This window comes from Schistocerca nitens, chromosome 3 (genome assembly GCF_023898315.1).
Source record: "Schistocerca nitens isolate TAMUIC-IGC-003100 chromosome 3, iqSchNite1.1, whole genome shotgun sequence".
NCBI classification, from domain to species: Eukaryota; Metazoa; Arthropoda; class Insecta; order Orthoptera; family Acrididae; genus Schistocerca; species Schistocerca nitens.
Window position 1 is genome coordinate 833025984 of NC_064616.1, and position 27358 is coordinate 833053341.

Genomic DNA, 27358 nt, shown 5'->3' on the forward strand with positions numbered 1-27358 from the left:
CCACTCCAGGAGACAAGTGCGTGGAGTACTGTAACAGATCACAAAATCGTCAACAAAATGGGAGCCAGAGACGCCCAGCAGGAGACAGACCATAATAGAGCTAATGGAGATAGCAAAGATTATGATGCACAGGACGGAACATTGAGGCACACAGTTTTCCTGGATAAAGGTGTCAGACAAGGGAGAACTCACACGTACCTTGAAAACTCTTGTCTTTTAAAAATTCCTGAAAGAAACTGGGCAGGTGGCCAAGGTAGCACCATGTGTAGAGAGTACGGAGGATACCAGTCCTCCAGCAGGTGTCATAGCCACAGTCTGGTACATCCACACCAAACTATTCAAGACATGGGTTGACGAAGTGATGAGATGATCAATTGCACAAGAGCATGCTCAAAATCCAAACTGTGCAGTGGCTAGTAAATTTCGAGACTCGAGCCACCACACAAGCTGGGCATGAATCACCTTGAAGATACAGCTGATGAGGGAAATGGGGTGATAACTAGAAGGACCGGGTGTCCTCACAAAGCTTCAGTATGGATATAACAGTAGCTTCATGCCAGCATCTGCGGAATGTGCACTCTGCCCAGATGCGATTGTACGAATGAAGGAGAAAATGCCTCCCTGCAAGAGAAACGTTCTGCAGCATCTGAATGTGAACATTGTCTGGCCCTGGGGCGGAGGATTGGGATGCTGAGAAGAGAAGGGTATTGCCTGAGCCACCCCCACTCATTTCCCATGGAGGAAGGCATGGTGATCAAAATCTCCACAAAATAGTGGCCCAAGGTGTTGGAGATAGCAGTATGGTCCACTATGACATCATCTGCTATGGTCAGGCAAGAAACCAGGGAATGGACCTTGGTCTCAGAGAGCCGATGGAGTTTACCCCCGTATGACAGAAGAGCAAGGACAAGTAAATGAAATCCAGCTAGCTTTTTTGCTATCCCAAAGAACATGACAACACTATGCATGTAACTGTTCATAATGAATGCAGTTTGCCACCATAGGATGACAGTTAAAAATGCATAGAACACGTCTCTGCATGCGAATTGAATCATGGCATGCCTCAGTCTACCAAGGGACCCAGATATGGTGCGTAAAGAGGATCATTTTTAAGATATTCTACCTGGTCATCACAACTGGGGAAATGTTGTTCGTGGAAGGTCACCAGCAAGGATCTTTGTAAACACAGACATGCACACCTCAGAAAACTTTAATACTGGCTACAGTGACCACAATGCACAGCTACTTGCCGTATGCGGAAGTATTGACTTGTCTAGGAATGGAAGTGTTATCTACAAGAGAAAATTCAGCATGCAAAATATTGAGCACTTCAAACATATGCTAAGTACCCACTCGTGGAATAAAATCCACAACAATTACAACACAGATGAAAAGCTGGATAATTTCAAGGAAATTTACAGGCATTGTTTTGAAATTGCATTTCCAAAAAAGAAAATAATTTGTAAAGGCCCCAGCAAACCCAAAACTTTGATTACGGCAGGGATCAAAGTATCATGTAGAAGAAAAAGAGAACTTTTTGCACTATCAAAAACAGATAGCAGTCCTGAATTTGCCCACTACTTCAAAAAATACAAGTTAACTCTGAGTCGTGTAACAAGGGAAGCAAAATTAAGGGAAAATGACAAACTTATTATGGAATCATCAAACAAAGCTAAGAAATGTGGAACACAGTACAGAGACTTACGGGAAAGGTGGAAACACACAAAAATATTGTATTGTCACAGGCGGGCAACAAGATCACAGATTCAAAATTAATTGCTAACCACTTCAATACTTAATACACCAATATTGCTGGTGAGCTAGTGAAGGAACAAATGGGAAAAACATCAAACAAAATATTACAGGAAATTTCTGGAAATAGTGTAACAAATACATTCATGTTCCTTCGACCAATAAGTAGGGAAGAACTGTTAAACACCATAAAGTCATTAAAAAATAAATATTCAGCCGGAGTTAATGATGTGCCAGACTATATTATAAAAATATCAGCTGAACAGATACTCACACCACTGGTAGATATATGCAATTATTCACTATCTAGTGGTATTTTTCCATAACAGTTAAAAACTGCAAAAGTTGTACCCCTTTACAAAAAGGGTGATCGGTAGCAGACGGTCAACTATAGGCTTGTGTCACTCCTCTCAGGTTTTTCAAAAATCATTGAAAAACTAGTTCTGTCACATTTAACTGATTTCTTTAACAAAAAAAATATGATCTCAGGATATCAGCATAGCTTCAGGCCTCAGTGCAGTACTGAAACAGCCATTTTTAGTCTCACAAATCATATTTTAAATTCAGTGGATAATCACAAAAATTTTGGGGGGATTTTCCTGGATTTAACAAAAGCATTTGATTTACTAGACCATGAAATTCTCCTAAGAAAGTTAGAGTGGTAAGGTGTAAGAGGCCTGCCACACAAGTGGCTGAAATCCTACCTAGAAAATCGCTCTCAGATAACAGAGGTAAAACACATGGGAAAAAACGAACTCCAAGCTTATCAATCGAAACCTCCCACATTAACCAACGGTGTACCATAAGGCTCAATTTTACATCCCTTTCTCTTCTTAATTTTCATAAATGACTTCCCCCTACACGTTCAACACTCCGAACCAGAGCTATTTGCAGATGACACGAGCATATTAATTGAAGGTGAAAACGAAATGGCTCCAAGTTTAAATGCCAAAGTCACAAATGAAAATGTCACAGAGTGGTTTATGAGGAATAAATTACTGACAAACCCCTTTTTTTTTAAAAAAAAAACTGTTGTCTTACACTTCCATACACAACAAAATAAAAACCCATTAAAACCAAACATGTCCATGGAAAACCAGAGAATTAACAGTGTCACTGAAACAAAATTTCTTGGCATCTACTTACAAGACAATCTTAAATGGAATTCCCACATCACATCATTAAATATTAAACTATTGAAAATGACTTATGCAATGAGGATTATATGGAACAACACAGATCCTGAAACAGTTAGAGCGGTGTATAACAGTTGCATACACTCCCTACTGAGATATGGCATCATATTCTGGGGAAATTCTCCTCATAGCATAACAACATTCTGGAAACAAAAAAAGATTGTGAGGATAATGAAAAATGCTAACAGACAAAAATCATGCAAACCATTCTTTAAAGAACTGGGGATTCTACCTCTACCATGTATCTATATGCCAGAAGGCATGCTAAAAGTGGAAATTTATTTATTCAAAACAAATCTGTATATGAACACCATACAAGGGCAAATAGTGACATACACAGACACCATTGTTATACCACACTGTGCAAGAAAGATGTATATCACTCAGGTTCTCATTTGTTTAATAAGCTGCCACGTAACTTAAAGGCCATAAACAAAATCCATAGCTTTAAAAAATCTGTAACTTCATATCTCTAGGAAAACTGTTTTTACTCAGTAACACACAGTATCTTGAAAAATAAGTTAATTTCTGTTGTAACAATATAAAAATGTAATGTGACAATATAGCAATATAACAACTGATAAATGTAACAGCAGTATATTAATGTAATGTCATTTTGTCCAACATCTAGGGTATAGTATATGTAACTCAAAGATTCAGGACATAAATAAATAAATAAATAAATAAATAAATAAATAAAAGGTGTAGAGACTCCAGTCAGCTTTAGAAAGCTGCCATTTGTGTATGCGCATGGGGGGGGGGAGGGGGGAGGAGGAGGGAGGGAGGGAGGGAGGGTAGGAGTCACCAAATGGATACCACAGGGGAAACAGTCACCCAGGTAAGCATCAGAGGGAATGTACCACTCAAGATGATGGGCAAGCTGGGCAGTGCAGAAGGAGAGGTCCAAATGCGCGTCTGGAAGGAATGTGGGTGCTCCCATGTTAAGGCCGATGAGGTTTAGTTGATTGAGAAGGTCAGCCAAGAGGGCACCTCACTGACAGATTCTGGGAAAACCCTAAAGGGAATGATGCGCATTAAAATCACCGAGCAGCAGAAAGGGGCAAGGAAGTTGCCTATTAAGCTTGAGTAAATCTGCCCTGGTAATACCAAATGACAGAGGGATGTAAATGGTACAAAGCGAAAAGTTCAAGTAAGGAAGCAAAACGTGGACTGCAACAGCTTGAAGCCAGGTAGTCGGGGAGATGGGATGACTATGATCATCATCCCAGATGAGCAACATGAATCCCACTCGAGATGGAATGCCATCATTAAGGGGAAGGTCGAAGAGGACCTGGAAGAAATGGAGAGCTCAAAAGCAGTCATGAGGGCACAATTTAGTTTCCTGGAAGCAGATAACAAGTGCATGCTACGATTCCAAAAGCAACCGTAATTCATCCTCGTTGGACTGAAGGTCGCAAACATTCCATTGGAGGAGAGTCATGATGAGGAAAGGGGAGGAGGGAAAAAATGAAGAGGGTGTCACCTCGACAGCTGCCTAGTGCCGGCCTTCGAAGGCTCACTGCTACAGGGTGCAGAGGCTGAAGGATCCTGCTCCACGAGATCTACAGAGGTATAGGCATTCCCCTTCTCTGTCTGTGGAGTCCAGGGCAGAAAAACGGTAGGCGGTGCACAGAGGTTAGCCAGGCGAGGGTATCACGTGGTGACACTGTCTAAGAGGATCTCTGAATCAACGAAGGAGAAGACCATATGCCTTTGTTTGATTTCTTTGAGCCTTTGCAGTTGGCATGTGGTGATTCAGATGTTTGTTGGCTGGAGGAATGGAAGAAGTCTTCGCAGGAGTATTCCTTCCATCCTGTCCAGCCTCCCGATTGTGTAGCAGGTGACTTCACCCTATAAAGCCAAAGTTTGGTGGCTTGTTGCACAGCTGGAGGAGACAGTGTTGCTACCATGACATTGGGAGATTTTAGAACTGTGGTGCTGACTTTGAGGTCACATGTCTGTATGACATGTCCTTCGTGACGCAAAATGTAACAACAACAGTACTGTAGGTGCCACATGGTAGAACTCAGGTTTTCCGACTAGCCAACAATTTGAGAGTGACTGGTAAGGCACTTTTTCCTACACCCACATCTCCTGGATGGTCCGCTCATCGAGATACACAGGACAATCTTGGGAGGAGGCAGCATGGTCACCACTGCAATTGATACAGCATGGAAGAGGAGGCAGACAATCACCCTTGTTTGCATCCGTATCACAGGTTACACATTTGGCTCGGTGTCAACAGGACATTTGAGTGCGGTTGTAACAATGACACAGGTAGAAGCACTTGGGTTCAGAATGTACGGTCCAACTGTGATAACTTCATATATCCTGCTTTGACCTTGGCCGGAAGAACCACTCTATCAAAAGTGAGAAAGAGAGTGCGTGTGGGCACTAAGGTAGCCTCTACCTTTTTCATCACCTGATGGTCTGCAGTGACACCCTGATCAGAGATGTATGTTTGGATTTCTGCCTCAGTCAGACCATTGAGCAGCCTAGTGCAAACAACACCACGAGAATTCAGTGTTCAATAGGCCTCGACATGAACGGGATAACTGTGGAGGAGCAAAGCTGCAAGCAGTTGTTGTGCTTGAGAATTAGAAGTTGTCTCCAAAAGCTAAGTGCCATAGTGCAAACAAGAGCAGGATTTCACATGGCTGGCAATTGCATCAACACCTTTCTGCACAATAAATGGATTTACCATAGCAAAGGACTGACAATCTTCAGTACGTGAAACCAAAAGGAACTGTGGTGAAACTGGAAAAGTCTTTGAATTGTTAACCTCATTCTCTTTACGTTTGGTAGATGTTGACTGTGAAGAAGATTGGTTCATTGCAAGAAAATCCCCATGGTTGCCAGCATCTCAGATGGTGTGCTCCTTCCAACTGCCCCCCTCCTGAACACCTACCAGAGGAACCAATCGGCAATTTGGAAAGCTAGCAGCTAAAGCAATCGCGTCTCCCTGTGCGTTGCCTGTACCACGGGATACGTGCAAACCATACCTGTCAACCTGCGGCTGGGAATCATGCGTTCTCCATTCACCTGTTATGCATCAGACACATGGGCCGGCCTTCAGGAGCGAGCGTACAGGGAGGAAAAAGAAAAACCTCAAACACCAAAGCGGCGGAAGGATAGTGGAAGGGAAACAAAGAAAAGAAAAAAAAGAAAGAAAAAGAAACAAAAAATGGTGGAGAGACTATTCTGATGTCTGGGATGTTCTTGGAGATATGTTCTTCATTTCCAGTAGCTGACATGTTCCCCAAGAGAGGGAAAAAAGAATAGCAAGTGAATATACATGCAGCATGGAATGGAAAAGCTGCTGCAAAGGCTGGGGCCCTGTGGTAGCCAAGCATTAACCCACCGAAGAGTGCTAAGCCCCTTGTGGAGGTGACAATGGAGGTGGAAAGTGATCATGCCACATTCTCTCCAAAGTAGACCACAAAGGCTCAATAATACTGAGATCCGATGATTGTGGTGTACAGAAGAGGTGTCATAGATGATCACTGTGCTCACAAAACCAGTCCTTGACAATGTGAGTTGTGTGAACCGCCCCTGTCATCTCTGAACACACCATTTCCATTGGGAACAAATATTTTACTATGGAATGGGCCTGGTTGACCAAAATGGTTATATAATCCTTGGCAGTAATATGAGCTTGCTGAGTAACCGTGGGGGTCATGGAATACCATGATGTGGCTTCTCAGATCATCAAAGCCCTGTCATATTTCACTCTTGGTACATAAACTCCATCAAAAGTTGGCAACAGTGTGAAATAAGACTCATCCGACCAAATGACTTTCTTCCATTGCTCTGTAGTCCAAATTTTGATGCTGGCAGGATTTGCAAATTTGACATTCATTTTTGCAGTGAGTTCTGCAGCTGTCATCCTCTTAGTTTTCATCAGAATTGTGTCACAATCACTCAACACACACTTTCATCCACATTGTCTCAGTGGATGATATTTTTCCACTTTCCTCGTATACAGCATAAATCTTCAATTTGGTGCCTTTTACAACACCAAACACTTTGGCTACCTTGGTTACAGAAGTAGTTACCATATGAGCACCAACAATTTGCCCACATTCGAATTCACTTAGCTCTGATACAATGCAATCACAACTACACAGAACACTGTTCTGACCAAGACTAGCACTTGCCATGTACTTAGGACACTGCGCAGATGCTGTTCATGGTGAAATACAACAGTGCAACCAGCATGCTTGGCTAGTACCTATATTTATGTTCAAGTATGCATTTCTCAGGGAGTTTCCATATTTTTGTCCAATCCCTGTTAGTCAAGTGTTATAGTACTTAGGTAAGAATCTCACTTTTGTAGAGCAGAAGTGGAAAGGAGGAGTTGTCACATTAATCAGGAACTGTTATAAATTTAAGAACACAAACATTCACAAGTTTTGCCAAGAGCAGCACAGAAGTAGAATTTTGTAATAAATCATTCATAACAGTTAGTGTATCTTGAGCACTTGCAGTTAATTTTAATTTGTTCATACATCACCTTCAAAGGTCTATTGGCCTATTTAACAGTGAAAAAAACAAAGGTGTTGCTGGTGATTTCGAAGTAGATTTCCTTAAAAACTCTTCCAGTAAGAATTTATGACCATCAGCAACACTATCATTCAACTTTATACCTACTGTGAACTTTCCAACTATGGTAGCCAATTGCTCACAAACTGCAACTGACAATGTTCAATACAAAAGGCTAATGAAGAAAATTATTGACCATCCAGTCACATTAATGTGACCACTTGTCAAATGCTTGAATAACCACCTTTTGCAGCGCAGACTACTGAGAGACATGCAGGAAGAGAGTCAGTGGGGTTCTGGAAGGTACTGACAGGGATATGGAGCTATACGGACTCCAGTGCTGTGACCAGCTGCACGAGGTTTCTCAGTTGAGAACCCATGATGCGAACAGCCTGACTGAGGTGGTTGCTCACATTCTCGGGAGCTGTTTGACATTTTGCACTCACTGATCATCTGCCTGATGTACAGATCCGAAAAGGCCACCTGTCGCCACAAGGTATATGTCCAGTTCAGATGCTGGCATGCAAACTCCAGCCTTCATAGCTAATAAATACCAATCAGCAAGGGTGCAAGAACCAGTTGTCTGTTGTGAAGGCCGATACACAGCAACGTTCCTTGAACAGTCATTGAGGAGACACTGCTGGTAGCCCCCTCGATTCTTCTGGGCAGTCAGTTGCTCAACAGTTGCCCATCTGTTCATCCGAACACATCTTCACAGCAGTCATTCACCAATGTTGTATACGGCCCATGGTGCAACACAGTTGCCTTGGTGCTAGTTTTCGATAGCATTGTTTTGCCATGCACGGCATACTTTAACCATGCCAGCATGTGAATGGTTTACAAACTTTGCTGTTTTGGAAATGCTTCCACCCTTAGCCTGAAAGCCAATAATCATGGATGTCAGATGAATCGGTTTGTTTCTCCATTATGACAATGACTGCACTGTTTTCCGTGTCCAACCCCCCCCCCCCTTTCCCTGACACTTTACCCCTTGCCTGACACACCTTATTTACTTTCCACTGCTAGTGTTGTCACCTGCCATCTGAGATGGCATGCTGATGTCTAATAGAGACAGTTATCACATTAGCCATGTATTACAAAATCAGTAGTCAATGGCTTCTCAGACATGAAATTTCTTTTGTTAAATTACTAAACAGGATATAAAATCTACTAAATGAGTTCAAGACAGCAGTGAATAAGTGAAAACTTTATTATTCTACGATACTGTTCAATGACATGAACCAGAATGGTCATGTACATGAATGCAAACTGCAGCACTTTATCAATAAAAAGTCCTTTTATTGTTTGAATACTGTTTTCCACCAAAGCTAACCCAAAGTCTGCAAAAGAGCCATGAATTATTCAAGGAATAAAGGTAACTTGTAAGTCAAAAAGAAATGGTATTTTTCAGTCAAACTACTCTGATGGTTATGCCATAGCTCATTACAAGACATGATGCAAAATATAGAAGACAGTAATCAGATATGAAAGCAAATGTATTGCAAAAGAGAGATAATCAACTCGGATAACAAAATAAATACAATATGGGTTATGGTGAAGGAGGAGACTGGTGTGAGATATTCCATGGTAGCAGCTACTTAACCTGACAACCCAATTTTTTCAGTAACAGTTATGAAATATTTGTTAAACGGTTTTGCAGTGCTGAATGCATCTATTACCAATGTATCATTTATACTTAATGCTATCTGTTGCTCTTAATGTATGGTCCCACCAGTCATTATAAACCTCTTCAGTAAAATGAATATGACCCTCACTACAGCAGCAGAAGTAACGCCCACCATAAAATCTTAAAAAATCTAGTGGTTATGAAACAGTATCAACAAAATTACTTTAAGAGTGTACTTTTGAGTTTAGTAATACTGTATGTACTGAATTATAAGACGAAGTTTTCTCCCAAATTCATCATTTGGAAAAGATAAGGTCATATTACATTCGCAGGTTAAACTTTAGGTGCTAAGGTTGAAGTTTTCATATTATGTAATATGATTACTATAGGGGATGACTTAGATTTATGGATGAAGCTTCGACAATTGAGGTCACATGCATATTTATTTCTAAGAATTTGGATGGGTTGTTTAGTATCACAAACAATGTCTAATCTGACTACAGTTTATTTTAATGTACTATTAATTAAGGCATTAAATTTTTTCTTTCACAAGAGTTTGGTACTTGTTGTTAGGGCTTTTCTGTAATCTATTAACTTCATGTGAGGTGAGCCAATATTGCACACTAACTTAGTACAAAATTTTTTGAATGTCTGCAAGCCAAATATAAACTTCCTGTATATTTGGTTCAAATGGCTATGAGCACTATGGGACTTAACATCTGTGGTCATCAGTCCCCTAGAACTTAGAACTACTTAAACCTAACTAACCTAAGGACATCACACACATCCATGCCCGAGGCAGGATTCGAACCTGCGACCGTAGCGGTTGCGCGGTTACAGACTGTAGCGCCTAGAACCACTCGGCCACACCGTCCGGCTCCTGTGTATTTGTTCCGATTTTTGTCGACTGCGCTTCAAAATCACTAACTGGCCAATTGTGTGACTATCAATAAAATAAATACACAACAGTTGAGGCAGAAACTTCACAATATCTTTCAACAGATAGAAGAAGTCGACAGTGTTAAAATTCTTGGAATTAAAGCTTGGTAATGAATTCAGCTGGGAGGAGCATACCACAGAACTGCTAAAGTGTCTGCACAAATCTCTTATTTGTAGTGTGAAGATAGTCAGATGTAGGTGATAAAAATAAAACAGACTAGCATACTTCCATATTTTCATTCCATAATGTCAAATGGGATTATTGTTAAAGTCCCAAAATGTGTAATATGAACATCCTGCAGACGCTCATTTAGGGAACTAAGGATACTAACTACTACTCCTCAACATATTAATTCCTTAGAGAAATTTGTCATTAAAATATCTCTTGAAACCAACAGGTCAATCCATAGGATCAGTATTGGAAATAAGAATAAACTTTCATGGAGATTTAAAGCCAGTTTGATCCAGAAATGTGTCCCTTATTCAGGAACACACATTATCAATAACTTGCCAGCACCCACAGAGAGCTTAACTAGCAAAGTTCAATTTAAGAGAAGCCCAAAGGATTTATTGGTGGCCTCCTACTCCTACTCTATTGATGCATTTTTTGACATTATTAGTAACATACACACATCAGCTGGTTCTGCTAAGACATTTTAATATTACATACAATCTGACTTCTGTACAAATTCAGTGCAGTAATGCGATGATTGTAAATAAATGTTATAAACTGACTTTTCTATTTCATGATCCAAGGCCCCACCAGCCTACAAAACATTTACATTTTTCATCACAAGCTGTTTATTACCTTTTAAATTGAAATATGTTTAAGATTTTTTGACTTGCTCTACATCCATGAGCACCATTTTCTTTTTTTAAAAAAATGTTAATGTGCATCCCTGTATTCAGACACTTTTTATATCTCAGAGGATTTTTTCACTGTGGATCAATTGGATGGTTAAGTACATCTAATCTAAGTCTAGCCTCAGAGCCGTAACAGGAAATGCACATAGTTGTGTGTCCAATTCCCACACAGAATTTCAGGCTTCTTCACTGTTACAACTGAAGTTAGCTCTTTGCCTCTCCCTAGTCTCTTGATATGCCTGGAAATATGGAAATGGACTCGTGGACTATCTTCTGTCATGAAAGTACTGCACTGTGCTCTGGGCTGTCTCCACTGGTGTTACTTTCAGGACGCCATTGTCCTGTATGGCAACTAATGGACATGACATCCTTTTCCCTGAGATCATCTTTACCGATTCCCTTACTTCAATGGAGGATGTCTACTAGTTAATGGACTTCAGAACCTCACATCAAGGTCCCTTCTTGTCCTCATTAACTTTCTGTCAGGCTTTTGCCCTCACTTTTGAAAGGCTTGAAGAGCTCTTGCTTGGATCTCTGTGCCACTGTTTACCTGTCTCTTATTGCACGCCAGCACTGTTTGTTCCACATGCCGCATATGAGGGCTGAAGATTTTGCTGTGGATGCATCAATGGCAGAGCTGATCACATGTGTAATGTGACACACTGTGTGTTCAAATAAACCTATATGACTGTATAGCACCCAGTTTGCCTTTTTGATCATTCATTTAGGCAATTTTATTTCTGGTTCTGTTCTTTGTATACACTGAGGTGACAGAATTCATGGGATACCTCCTAATATTGTGTCAGACTTCCTTTTGCCCAGTGTAGTGCAGCAACTCAATGTCGCTTGGATTCAACAATTTATTCGACGTACCCTGCAGAAATATTGAGCCATACTGCTTCTATAACTATCCATAACTGTGAAAGTGTTGCCAGGGTAGTGAACTGACTTCACTATGTCCCATAAATGTTCAATGGGATTCATGTCGGGTAATCTGGGTGGCCAAATCATTTGCTCAAATTGTCCAGAATGTTCTTCAAACCAATTGCGAGCAATTGTGGTCAAGTGACATGGCATATTGTCATCCATAAAATTTCCATCATTGTTTGAGAATGAAGTCCATGAATGGCTGCAAATGGTCTCCGAGTAACTGAACACGGCCATTTCCAGTCAATAATCTGTTCAAATGGACCAGAGGATCCAGTCCATTCCATATAAACACAGTCCACACCATTATGGAGCCACCACTAACTTGCACAGCGCCTTGTTGACAACTTGGGTCCACACGGCTTCTTGGGGGTCTGTGCCACACTCAATCCCTAACATCAGCTCTTATCAACCAAAATCAGGACTCGTCTGATCAGGCCACTGTTTTTCAGTTGCCTGAGGTACAACCAATATGGTCACGAGTCTAGGAGAGCCACTGCAGGCGATGTCTTACTGTTAGCAAAGGCACTCTTGTCAGTTGTCTGCTGCTCATTAACATGAAATTTCACTGAACTGTAGTAATGGATATGTTCGTCGTATGTCCCACATTAGGCCATTGGCCACTGCGTTGTTTGTGAAGAGAGGCATTGCCCAAAATTTGGTATTCTCGACACACACTTCACATTGTGAATCTCAGACAATTGAATTCCAGAATGATTTCTGAAATGGAATGTCCCTTACGTCTTGCTCCTACTACAATTCTGCACTCAAAGTCTGTTAATTCCCATTGGGTGGCAATAATCACTTCGGAACCTTCACACATCAATCACCTGCATACAAATGCTGGCTTCACCAATGCACTGCCCTTTTATACCTTGTGTACACATACTACTGCCATCTGTATATGTGCATATTACTATTAAATAATTTTTGTCACCTCAGTTTAATGTGGACAGAAACTGGTAAATGGTTGTTGTAGTGGAGGTCAGCTACCCTTCCCACTTAGCAGATTCTGTGAGAGCATAAGAGAAAACATCAAGGGCAGATAATGACCCTGGGGTGTGCTACAATGTGTCATTTTCCCAATCTTCAGGAGGCATATGTTTTCTGATCATCAGAGATTTGTAGGTGGAGTTACAGGCCCAGATCTATCGCCCAAAAGGAATCATGTTTGGGGATGGTGGTAGAATGACTTCAAGAGCACCTCACTATGTATGGATTCCTGTGGCCGGAGATCAATGGAACAAACTGTTACCTTGAACAACATTACATGTACTTTGATAGCAACTAATGATGCTTTAGTACCTATTCTATTGCACTGACTTCTTCCCCTGTACTTTAGCTTTTTGGGAAGAAACAGAATGCTTGACAAAGTGTACCAACTGTTGTTGATGAGATTGTAGCTTTTGGGACACTGTCATTATGTTGTCAGTCTTCAAAGTCTGTGGAACTGATTCTCTGGCAGTTGTCCACTTACTGGTGCTGTAACTCTACATGTGCTGCAGCATAAGAAATCGTTGGTAGTCTTATTTACTGCTTGTGCAAATAAGGTAATGAACTATGAAAGCAGTAGAGGCTTAAGTTATTTCTTTCCTTCAGCATATGGCACATGTTTTTAAATTTGATACTGTACTTTTCTTCGATGTAGACTGGATCCACTCTCTGCTCCAAACAATGTTTGTTAGACGATTTAGCATATATTGGTGGAGACACATATTCTATACTTTGCTCATGAGCTGCTTGGCTGTTAAAAATCACTATAGGTTTTTCCTCGAGGCTTCCATTTACCCCCTTCATCATGTTCTGCACATCTGTAACACCGTTTTCTTATCTGCCCATTCTTTTTGTATTTCAATGACACTCGCTAATTAGGTCACCTGATTCCACTCCACGGTTGGAATTTTGAGTTTTATGTAGTTCAGCTACAATGGGAGAGTCAGCAAGCTTCTTAGATTTATGTAACTTTGTTACTTTCCCAGGAGTGACAGTTTTGTTCAGCAACTTATTTCAGATTCTCCCAATTGGTTCTGGGCTACTTTTAATAGTTACTCTCTACACCTTTTTGTAAGTAAAATGGGGATATCTTATCAAACGTGTCTTCTGCACTTTTAATTATCATGAAAACATTTTGAAACGCCTGTGTTCTGTTACTACTAAGTGTTTCTTATTTTTGTAGATGAGCGCTCAGGAGGGTTAATCTCCAGAATTCTCTGGTAGGGTTGAGTAAGTACTCACTATTGGTGAAGCCAATCCACTAGGAAACTTTTTAAGAATTTATAACCTCCATTGGCATTCCACAAGCAGCTAGGGTAAGAGGAGTCCACCCACAGCACTACTTACCTGGGTAAGTTTTGTACAAGTGAGGTGAGCTAGGTGCTTCAGAAGCTATCCAGTAACAACTGTTTCACCTCAACAGCCAGCACACAGCCTCTTTCACTGTGACACCACAGGGTGGTTGCTGAAGCATGCACAGACCTTCATGTTACAGAACAGCATTTACCAGTCACCGCTTAGGAATCCCATGTCAACCAAACCTGCCAGCCCAACCAACAAAGACCGTGCTTTCCGAGATGCTTGCCATTTGGCATGATCTTGGTAACCACTTCATGAATGTGACAACTACAGAAACTAACAAAACATGCAGAACATTAGTAGTATTAGAAATGTTAATATGATGCTGATTTAGGTTCAAAATTCAAATGGCTCTGAGCACTTTGGGACTTAACATCTGTCGTCACCAGTCCCCTAGAGCTTAGAACTACTTAAACCTAACTAACCTAAGGACATCACACACATCCATGACCGAGGCAGGATTCAAACCTGTGACCGTAGCACCTGGAACCGCACGGCCACACCGGCCGGCTGCTGATTTAAGGGTCAGGAGTATTTATGCTGTTGGTGGAATGCAGCAGCTGAAAGCAAATCTGTGTGCCATATAAATAATTTCACTGCCACTCTCCTAATTCGCATACATACCATTCAACTGGAAGGATGTTAGATTAAGGCCACAAGACCACTCTGACAGATTACAGTTCTACCAATGGATTCCAAGATAGAACACCGAAGAGCTGCAATTCATAACTAACTTCTTATTTACAAATGAGATGTGATTTCACAGAGAGCGTGATGATTAATTACTACAATAACCACGTGAATGTATATGCAAATTCTTGAGTGGTTGTGGAAGCAAACATTGGATTTAGTATCACTGTGTGGGGAAGAACTGTGGGCGAGACTCATAGGGCCATACATCTTACCGAACAAACTAGCAGGTGCTGTTTATCACATACTTCTGCAAAAAAATTCTAATAATAATAATAATAATAATAATAATAATCACCCATGCTGAAAGAAAACACATATAGTTCATGCACAAAGGGGAATCACCACATTCTCTATGCCACATGACAGTACCTAACACCTTGATTAATGGATGTTGTATTGGTCGACAACTAAAATCATTGGTGTGAATGACTATCAGCAAGGTGCACACATTAGAGGAGCATCTGCCCCACACATATGACCAAGGGCATGCAGGTGTATTTGGACACGTTCATATTTCTATGGTGGGGGGGGGGGGGGGGGGGCTGAAGAATATAAAATAAGTGGAAACCACACTGAACACATGCTGTAGCATTGACAGACATATGGCTATCACAGGACAGAATGGCCCACATTTTGTTTTTTGTCATTGTGTTTACAAGGACTTTTATAGTTTTTAGTGGTATTGATTTATTTGTCCATATAAATCTTTTTTTAAGTACATATATTGTACACAGGATACTGGACAGAAAACCTTTTTAGCTATTGGATTTTCAAATGTCAAACATAAATTTTATAAATTTTTATGACAAATTGGATCTATACAGTTAATAATTACAAATTTTTGAAATACTGTATATTTATAACTTATTTCTACAATTAAAGATACAAATTACATTTTTTCTTGCATAAGATACTGTGAGACTGAATAGTAGCAGTTTTTCAGAAGGTAGGATGTCACAGACTTTTTAAAGCTTTGTAGTTCAGTAAGAGATTTTATATGTCTTGGTAATCTGTTGTAAAGTTTTGTTCCTGCATGATACTGTTTCCTGTAAGAATATGCAATATTCTTTCCAGAATATTTTTTATATTTTAAACATTGGAAAATTTGGGATGGAATAATGAAAATAGTGGAGATGGTGAGCAGCAGATAGGCACAACGAAAAGACTTTTGAACAAGGAACAAGTAAGCTTTCGGTCAAAAAGGCATTCATCAGAATTACACACACACACACACACACACACACACACACACTCTCTCTCTCTCTCTCTCTCTCTCTCTCTCTCTCTCTCTCTCTCTCTCTGCCACAGCCTCTGTCTGTCGAGGCCAGCCTGTTTAAGTTTGATCATATACCTTGTTTTAATACATTTTGTTCGTTATACATTTCATTGTCAAGCATTTTAGACAAAGAAATGATACAATAAAATTGTTTAATTGAGTTCAGAATAAATCTAAGTGTCCTAAATAAATTAATTTCCTCAAGCAATATTATTATGCAGAACACCTTATTGTGAGAATTAATCAATGTATTCTTCGACCTTGTTTTCTGTAAATTATGACAGAGACTGTTGTACATACAAAGGATGGTATACCTCACATCTTATCAGTGCTTTTAGTTGCAAGCCTTCAGTGTGGCAAAGGCTAACAACTTGCTTCTATGTTTTAAGCTTTAGAATAACACTCAAAGAATAGTGCAGCACACTGTAAAGCAGTCTCAATAATGTCACTACTCAAGTCCTAGAATCCTTCATTAAGAATAGAAATATTACTTCAGAGTTGGAGAAACTTGTTTCCAGTTCCTACATTAAATAGCACACAACAATAACAAAAGCTGAAATGCTTTTGAATGTTTCAGTCACATTACTAGACCTAAAATGAAGTTTCTGTATTGTTGAGCTTTCATGTGGAGCCTTTGGAGTAGTTACGAGCTGTAATTTGTGGGGGAAAAAACATGCCTAGTAATAAAGAATGGAATTTTCTGTCATACCGGTAAAATTCTGCAATTGCCTGCAGTTCCAAAGTACCACCAGCTTCATTCACATTTCGAATTTTTTTCACATAGTCATCAAACGAACCGTCTACAAACTGTAAAAAGAAAAAGAAGAGAAGTGTGAATGTCAACACCAGAGAGAAAGAGAGAGAGAGAGAGAGAGAGAGAGAGAGAAAATTTTCCATCAACGTACCTTACTGAATTTAATCCTTTGTCTTAACATATAATCCGTACAATGTTTACGGACTATTTTATGAGCAGCCTGTGTGAAGAAAATCTGAAAAACAAAGAATTATGTAAACCATCTTTTTTAAGAAAGCATAAGTAAAACTATCTTATTTGAAGAAAGCAAAAGTGAACTTTTATAGGCTCATCATTTGCTTAAGCAATTACAGTGCTTAATATTACAAAGGAAGAGCACTTTCTCTTCTAAATTCTAGGAAAGGACTTGTTCTTAGTTGATTCAATTTACAAAGAATGAACGAGAATTCACTGGGGTAGTGTTGGGTTGTGGTTATTAGTTGTTGTTGTTGTGGTCTTCAGTCCTGAGACTGGTTTGATGCAGCTCTCCATGCTACTCTATCCTGTGCAAGCTTCTTCATCTCCCAGTACCTACTGCAACCTACATCCTTCTGAATCTGCTTAGTGTATGCATCTCTTGGTCTCCCCCTACGATTTTTACCCTCCACGCTGCCCTCCAATGCTAAATTGGTGATCCCTTGATGCCTCAGAACATGTCCTACCAACCGATCCATTCTTCTGGTCAAGTTGTGCCACAAACTCCTCTTCTCCCCAATCCTGTTCAGTACCTCCTCATTAGTTATGTGATCCACAAACTCTTCATTTAAAGCCGATTAACTTCTAAACTAGTCACATCCAAATACACATTTAGACAAAACCCAAAACTGAATATGTACTTATTGTGAAAGATTATCTGTTTTATGGTGTTCCACAGCCTGATAAGTTCCCTTAATAAATATGAAAGTATGCATTTAGTGAGTGGAACAAAATCTTCCTTCATAAGCAGTTTTCTTGAGAATGTTAACTGATACACTTAAGTCATCTTAGAAAATTTTTTTCTAATGATAATATTGGATCCAAATCTGAGGCAAAAGCTGATCATCTCAACTCACCCCTGCACTAACACCACTATTCAGTGCTGGGAAACTAACATTTAAGAAGGCATTATGCTATTAACAATAACTAACAGCTTAATAGAATGACAATAGAAGGAAAACTGATCCAAATGCAAGTCGAGGGAGTGGGGAATCTGATTAACTAGTTCTCTCCACTACAAAAGAAATACAAACTTCTGAAGTGCCAAATTTAACTCAGGTGTATCGTCGGACACTCAAAAAATCAGACTGAACAGCCACCTTGCCAGTTGCGAAACTCCCCCAGACTTTAAGGTATGGGACAAGGTAATACTGTCATATTGTACCCTACGTCAAGCCCAAATGTGAAAGCAGGGTTGTCATTTATGTCTAACAGCTCTCTCAGCATGTTTATGGCTAAAGTCAATATACAGACATAAGAGAATAGCTTCTGGGCAGAGATTGCTGCTATTCCTACACACACAGTATTGCTAAATACACACATCACAAACATAAGAAATTTTGAGGACTTTCCATAAATGAAAAATACTAAATAACAAATAATTGCTGGTCATTGGGTTTGAAATGCCGGCCCATAGCATGTCAGTAATGCTAACTGCTATGTTACACTGCACGCAATATAGCTTGTGGCAATATCTTATACTGCATGCTGTCGTCAGCACTCCAGACTAGTTTATCCTGTGCAAGCCCTTCATCCCTGCATTACTACCACAACATACATTCATTTAAATATACATTTTGTATCTGAGCCTTAGTCTCCTACCACCATTTTTAACTCCTCAGCCCCTCCCTCTCTGCCCCAAATTGACAACTCCTTGATGCCTGACAGGATATGTTCCATAAACTGATCCCTTTTAATCAAGTTGTCCCATAAATTTATATTTCCCCAATTTGATTCAGTTCATCCTCTTTTATTGTTTGATCCACCCACCTAATCTTCAGAATTCTTCTATTCAGTAACACCACATTTCAAAATCTTCTAGTCTCTACTTGTCTGAACTGTCTAGTGTGAAATTTTACTTCCATACAAGCCTATGCTTCAGATAAATACATTCAAAGAAAGATTTCCCAATAGCCTACTTAAATTTATATTACATTGTTCACAAATTCTTCTTTTTCAGAAATGTTCTCTCACTATTGTTAGTCTGCATTTTATATCTTCCCACCTTCGCGCATCATCAGTTATTTTTCTAGTGTTTCATTTCCTAATCCAATTCCCTCAACATCACCTGTTTTACTTTTGGCTACATCCCATTACCTGTTTTTTACTCTCTTCAAGACACTGTCCATGCTCCTCCAAGCCCTCTGCCATCTCTGACAGCAATACATTGCCATTAGCAAATCACAAGTTTTTATTTCTTCTTCCTAAACTTTAATTACATTTCTAAATTTCTCCTTGCTTTCCTTCACAGCTTGCTCTATGTGCAGATTGAATGGTAATGGGGATAGGCTAAAACCCTGTCTCACTCCCTTCGCAACTATGGCCTTCCAATGCCATTTAACTCTTCTATATGCAATCTGTTTTTTGTACAGGTTATAAATAACCTTTTGATCCTTTTATTTTACCCCTCCTACCTTCAAAATTTCTAAGAGTGTAATCCAGTCCACACTGTCAAAAGCTTCCTCTAAATCTAAAAATGCTATATATGTAGGTTTGCCTTCCTTCAATCTCTCTTAGAAGATAAGTCAGAGTCAGTATTGCCTTGGGTGCTCCTACATTTCTCTGGACTGAAAACTTCTCTTCCCTGAGGTAGGCCTCTACCAGTTCTTTTTCCATTCTTCTGCAAATTATTTACATTAATATTCTGCAACCATATAAACTGATATGGTGAGTAGCAACTATTCTTTTTATTATATTGCAATAGTCTCATTGTTTCTAAAATGGAAAGGTTGTGTATTTCCTAATTTAGCACTCCTAAAAATTAAGTTACTAGAGCCTTTAATCCTGTTCTCATTGGACTGAGTCTAGAGCACTTGAAAGTCATGACACAGAATATTAAATAAAATGTGTGCAAGCTGAATGGAAGTTCTAAAGCTTTTCTTCCAGTACATCTGTCTGGTTGATCACTAATAAACCACATAAAAAGTATAATCTGTTTTAAAATGACTTTTACAGCTGTAGGCATGAAAACTATTTAAATAAAAATTTTAGTAATAGTTTAAAATGTTAAAATGGAAACAAGCAAGCAGTCAAAGCTGTAAATATGATTGAGATAAACAAGGCCACTTTATTAACCAGAAAGCACTGACCCATCAATTCAGTCATATTACCAACAACCTAACCAGTAATTTGGGCAGAAGACTACGCAATACACAAATCTTCAAAATCTTTTCCACTCATCACCTAAACCACTGGAAAATTTGTTACCAGGGAAACCTGCTGCTCTCTCGTCAAAATATGAAAGGCAATCAAGTAAAATTTAGTGCACCAGCACAGGTAGGCCACAATAGTGAGTCCCAGGAGAAGCACCTGTGTGTCTGAGGACAGTGCCCCCACTCTCAATCATGCTGAAGCCACTTCTTTCTATCCGTGTGACTGGCGTGATGACTGCCATAGTAAGACTTAACTTCAACTGCCTTAATTTGTACCTAGTGTCACTCATTATCCCCACACTTGGTGCTTTGTCCACTGGATACATTGGCTGCACTGTTCTTTATGACACTCAAGTTACTTTTAACCTGTGCGCCTTGTACCTAGTCATCATACACCTGCATTTTCCCCGCACATGGATTGAGGCATCTTTGTAGGCGCATGCCCCTGTTACAACATGGGCACATGAACAATTCCATTCACAGCAAGAGAGATGGACACATGCTACTCTTGTCATTAGGCTGCAGGTGCAGATGCAGATGCAGATTAAGTTCACCTGTATGGCTGACCAGTTGGCAGTGGGTTTGTTTATCAAAGCCAGGTAGGTGAGTTGGTGATCTGCATAAGTGCGGCTGAAGCATAAACATGCCCTCTAAAGGGTAGACTGACAACCTAACATTACTGACAAGGTTTACTATAAGGAACATATATCCCTTAGTGGATTTTAACATTTACAATGAACAGGTTAAGAATGTGCGAGCATGTGTATTTTATTTATCTCACAAAATTTGCAATCATAATGATGAATTCTAAGTATGAGAAAACTTTACATTAAAGAGAAAGTATAATTCAACAAACCAACATGGTTATAAAGTCCTTCACTGTATATTATGAATGCATATTTTTGCTTTGTTTAGAGAGTTAGTTAGACTGAAGCATTTGAAAGTGTCTGAAATGTCTGCACATTTTGTTGTTGCTCTGATGAAATCGATTCCCTGGCTAAGCTGGGTGCACTGGGAGTTGCAATTTGTGAGGTATATAGGGAAGCAGTTTCTGCAGTATACTGATTTGCAACATACAAGGACTAGCTGGCAGATAATGAAGAAACGGACATTAGATGAAAAGTTTCCAATTCAATCTTTAAATCAGAAAGTACTTTACAGATATACATTTATGCTAGAGACTGAAGACTTGGTGCTAAGGTTAGAACGATTTTCAGAAATATCTCCTACAAAGAAAGGAAGGTGATCACCATTGATGAAAATGATTCCCCAAGTGCAGCAGGGTAAGGGCATCGTCATTTATAGGGTCAGTTACCCTGAGCTTGAGTTTTAGACATCCCTATGAACATGTAGCTGTGTTTTTCATAGCAGCTTTTCTAAAACCTTGAACTGTTGTCATTGAACGTGTAAGGTCCGATTCCTTTACTTTCCTCCCTCTGCTACATCGGAACACTTATACGGAAGGAAAATACAGAGATGCTATAACAGTAGTAGTGAGATTAGCACTGACACTTCGAATTATTGCTACTGGGGACAATTACTCCACTTTGAAATTCCAGTTCAAGGTATCTTCTGCATAAAGCTATCCTCGCCCCAGAATTTTGTGAAGCTCTGGCTAAATCCCTGGAAGGCTACATTAAGGTAGGTTGATGGCTGAATAAAGTTTCTTTCTCTGGAAAATGAAACACTTATCTCATTTTTGTTTAGTTTTTAACTTTGCTTTATGCAACATACAATGACTTTCTTTTTATTACAGAGACCTGTCTCAACACCTCTGTGGGACAAATTTATTTTCATAAAATATCATATAAAGTTGATGGTCATTTATCTATTTTAGCACTAAAAACTATAACATATTTGTTTCATTTAGTTTGTTTTGATTGCCGACATGAAAATTACACTGCTAGAGAGAATGTATTTTTACAGGACAGTTTTTTTTGTGGCCCCTCATCATTTTGACAAAATGTCATCTGGAAAGTAGTCATGAAGAAAATTTCTTATTTTGAAGTACTTTTTTGTGGGTAGGGGTTGTATACGGCATTGTACTTACATTTGCTGTCCTGTTGTGGATCTCTAGTGGATCTCTCTTCCTACTGAAATTGTGTACAAAATTTCCGACACTTTTTCACATTTAACTCTCATCTTTTATTTCCTCAGAATTGTAGACGTGCCCATATGGGCACGCACGCGTGCATGCAGTGGCGGGTCTTATTTTGTTTTGTCGTAAGTGTTTAATTACATTATTTTCTTTCTACCGTCAACTTGCTAATTCTAGAAAAGATTAATTTGATGTAACATAAGATTTTAAAGTGAAGTTTCTTTCACTGTTTAGGGAATTTGGCAGGTGAACATGTGGTTCTACTGTACTCTGACAACTGTGGAAGCAGCTATTTCAATTATAAACACTATTTCCATGTTCTTTTATTTGCTCATGTTGATGCAAACTATTTGTGAACTGAAGCGGCTCATAAATGAACCATTACAGCTTTTGCACATCAGAGCCTCACAATCACTCTTCTACAACATGTATATGTCTGAGGTATGAATGAAAGCTTTTTATTTTAAGTTTTTAGGACAGCTACAATTCACCATCAATTTTAATAGACCAGTTTCGCTCAACTTAACAATAGCTTTGTCAGAAACTGTGGAATTTACTAATTTGGACAGAAAATTCCACAGTTTATGATTATGCTTTTGTTAAATTGAGTGAAATCGGTAACAATAATATTGCAACTCGTGGCTGTCCTATAAACTTGATTTCAACAGTCACTGTTTTCTCTATGAGCAATGGCTGCTCTGTCTTTCTTTTGTCCAAATTTAATTTTGTTGTTTCCAGGTTGTTGTTACTTGTGAGGAACTGTACACAGTCACTTCATTTCACTCTGTCTTTACAAACTGTTTAATTTACCAGCCAGAAAAAATGAAATGCATGATAATACTTTTCAAATTCCGTGTGTTTATCATTAGACCACTCAGCCAAAGTGCTCATAAAATAACAAATTGAAAGATTGTTTTGACAATAATTTAAATAGTGAGCTTTAGTAAAACAAAGCACAAAATGGACAGAACCACGGGAGGGTCACAAATGCTGTACGTGTCTCCATCTTAGATGGGGACACTCCTGTGCCTGGAACTGCACCTCCACCTCTACCTGTGCACGGTGATCTGTGTGCACAACCTAGAGGCATGTGTGACTTCACACAGGTGTGCGCGCCTCCTTCCTTCTTTGTGCAACAGCTGCATGCACCTAGTCTACACGGAAAATTGCACAGGTGTAAACACCTTTAGGGAATCCGAGCAGACAAAATTATTCTGTCAGCTGCACCTCTATCTGCTTCAGTGCCTGTAAGATAACAGAGCTCTACACTGCAGAATGTACATTTGTCAGTACATCTAATCCTAAACATACTGCTGGGCATACTTCTTAGCAGATGACAGTACGGACCTGCTTAGATACGTCTCTGTAAATGACCAATTTTGAGGCTAATCTAAAAAATTGAGAAGAATTTGTTTAAAGTCACGCATATAAGATTTCTTGTACTTTATTAAATTTAAAGACAGCCTTGGACACACAACTAACTAGGGACAGTAAGAGAGACAGGGGTCTGAATAGGTTAGTTGAGGAAAACCACACAATACAGCCATTGCCCAGCCATCACACGACAGAGCAATGTCTTTAGTGCCCGTGTGAAAACAGATAGACGAGTGTCAGGAAAATGCACAAAACAGGAAGACAAAACAGCACTTACAACACAGGTAACAAAAGCTAAAAAATTATGCGCTTACCTGTACAGAAACACAGAACGAAGTATTGCGTCAGTAGTACAACATTAACGATACAGGAAGAAAGTGGTATAAGGAGCTAAAACAATATAGCAGATGGGCAACAAAGGAGAAGCTAGACACATTGCAGTGCACTTAAACCTCCAGCCTAAAAGTTTAGGCCAGAGTCCATACACATGTCAAAACTTTAAAACCTTAGTCACACTCATCATCAGCTAACATAGAGGGCACATCCCCACCAATATTTGCTTCTGCCCTTGCATAATGATATAAAATGCACTCCATTAAAATATGGTGGATAGATATGTGCACGCCACAAGCATCACAAAACGGGGGATCCTCTCGTCATAGTAAAAAGCAATGTGTGAGACGGCAGCATCCAATTCTAAGACAAGTGAGGGTCACTTCATCCCGCCTGAGCAACTGGCAGGAGGAACACCACAGCCGTGTTGTTGACTTCACCAAACACAGCTTATTGGCTGTTAGCACCAGCCATTCCTCATCCCACAACTGCATGCACTTCCTGTGTAGTGCAGAAATGACAGCCTGCAAGGGAATAGGACTCTCTGCTGCATCTTGTCCTCTGCAGGCCTCCTTGACAGCCTGATCAGCCTGTTCGTTTCCCTATATCTCTACATGACCTGGCACCCAGCAGAATGACTCCCGCTTACCCTGCCAATGGAGCAAGTACAGTTGGTCACATATCAGCCAGACCAGTTCCTCAGCTGGATACAGGTTCTGTAACGATTGTAAGGTACTCATGGAATCAGAGCAAATGAGAAAGCATTTGCCCGGAATACAACGCATTTGCTCCAGAGCCATCAGGATTGTGTGGAGCTCCGCTGAGAAAACAGTATACTTGTCAGGAAGGCGAAACCTTGTGACATGGTCGGGGAACATGACAGAGCAGCCAAAGGAATTCCCTTGTTTGGAGCCATCAGTGTACGCTACTGTTAAACTGTGATGCATATCTAAAATGTTAAAAAACAGATATTGAAATGTAAAATCTGACATACAATCTATCTTAAAATTTGTCAAGTCTGAAATAAGTCTGGGCCTTCAGAGATGCCAAGATGGAAATTATTCCCACTGCGATTTAAAACATGAAAACCGGCCACAGCGATCTCTAGAAGGCAACCCTGTGTACAAATACCATAGGGCCTCATTGCCTGTTGCCTGTTACTTGTTACGAAAAAGTATTTCCAGTGGAGGCTGAGCAACTAGTATAGTAGGCAGGAGTGTATGGTGTGGACAGTGTTTTATACGCCTGGCACACCGGAATCAGCCGTGGCCTGATGTGAAGTGGCGGTTCACCAACCTCTGCACAGAGGCTTGGTATGGGGCTTGTTCTGAATGCCCCAGTGGCCAACTGAATCCCTTCATGGTACACCACGTCAAACATCTTTAAATAAGAGGGTCTCACTGACCCATACACCATGCAGCCATAATTGAGCTGAGATCACACGAAAGCCACAGTACATGGGGAGCAGACAGGACTTGTCTGCTCCAGTTTTATGGGGCAAAGACATTTTAGAATACTTAAAGCCGTAAGTAACCCTTTCTTTCCATGTCCTTAAGATGTGGTAACCGCGTAAGCTTAGCGTGAAATATGAGGCCCAGAAACTTCACTCTATCTTTACAATTAAGACAGTGTCTCTCATCCTCAACTCAGGAAAGTTTAAAATGGAACGAGAATGGTTAAAAAGAACACACATAGACTTCTCGGTGGAAAACTTAAAACTGCTCGTTTGCGCCCATTCATCCAAATGTCTAAGACTTGGTTGCAACTGATGTTTTGTCGTTGCGAGGCTTTAAGGAGATCAAAACACAGAGAAGTCATTCACAAACAAAGAACACTGGACAGAACTTTTCACTATGGATGTAATGCTATTAATGACTATGACAAAGACAGTCATACTTAAGAAGCTACCTTGACTGACACCATTCTCCAGCTCAAGAGTTATCAGACAGGACTGAATAAAAATGGAAAGACAACCATGAAAAACCCATTCATAAAGCTTCTCCAGGATAAAATGCCCCAAATAGTACCATAGGCCTAGCCCACCCGGCTAGCCGTGCAGTCTAACGCACTGCTTCCCAAGCTGGAAGGCGTGCCGGTACCCGGCACATATCTGCATTGCAGGTTAGTGTTGAGATCTGGTGTACCGGCCAGCCTGTGGATGGTTTTTAAGGTGGTTTTCGATCTGCCTCAGTGAATGTGGGCTGGTTCCCTTATTCCACCTCAGTTACATTATGTCGGCAATTGCTGTGCAAACACTGTCTCCATGTGCACGTACACCATAATTACTCTACCATGCAAACAGTGAGGTTACACTCGTCTGGAATGAGAGATTCCCAGGGGGCAGGGGAGAGGGGGAGGGCCACTGGGGGCTGAACTGCACAATAACCCTGGGTTCGGTGTATGGCGGTGGTAGGGTGAGTGGACTGCAGTAGCCTGTCGTGTACCACTGAGGGCTGCAGCAGGGACAAAGCCTCTCCGTCGTTTCTAGGTCCCCAGTTAAATACATACATACATACATACATACATACATACATACATACATAAAACGGCTGAAAGCAAGGGGAAACTACAGCCGTAATTTTTCCCCAGGGCATGCAGCTTTACTGTATAATTAAATGATTGGGTCCTCTTGGGTAAAATAGTCCCCCACTTGGATCTCCAGGCAGGGACTACTGAAGAGGATGTCATTATCAAGAGAAAGAAACCTGGCATTCTATGGATCGGAGCGTGGAATGTCAGATCCCTTAGTCGGGCAGGTAGGTTAGAAAATTTAAAAAGGGAAATGGATAGGTTACAGTTAGATATAGTGGGAATTAGTGAAGTTTGGTGGCAGGATGAACAAGACTTTTGGTCAGGTGAATACAGGGTTATAAATACAAAATCAAATAGGGGTAATGCAGGAGTAGGTTTAATAATGAATAAAAAAAAATAGGATTGCGGGTAAGCTACTACAAACGGCATAGTGAACGCATTATTGTGGCCAAGATAGATGGTGGTGGTTAGTGTTTAACGTCCCGTCGACAACGAGGTCATTAGAGACGGGCCAAGATAGACACGAAGCACACGCCTACTACAGTAGTAAAAGTTTATATGCCAACTAGCTCTGCAGATGATTAAGAAATTGATGAAATGTATGATGAGATAAAAGAAATTATTCAGGTAGTGAAGAGAGACAAAAATTTAATAGTCATGGGTGACTGGAATTCGACAGTAGGAAAAGGAAGAGAAGGAAACTTAATAGGTGA

General features: G+C 40.1%; 1 protein-coding gene across 1 annotated transcript in view; it reads right to left on the reverse strand.

Annotated features, from left to right (window-relative positions):
• The window catches only part of LOC126249443 (uncharacterized), a 163967-nt gene that overhangs the window by 76049 nt on the left and 60560 nt on the right, over positions 1–27358 (reverse strand). Inside the window, exons 2-3 of the mRNA XM_049951097.1 lie at positions 17074–17157; positions 16878–16975 (exon numbers count right to left, since the gene is read on the reverse strand). Coding sequence (XP_049807054.1) covers positions 16878–16975; positions 17074–17157 — 182 coding nt within the window. The remainder of the gene's footprint in view (positions 1–16877; positions 16976–17073; positions 17158–27358) is intronic.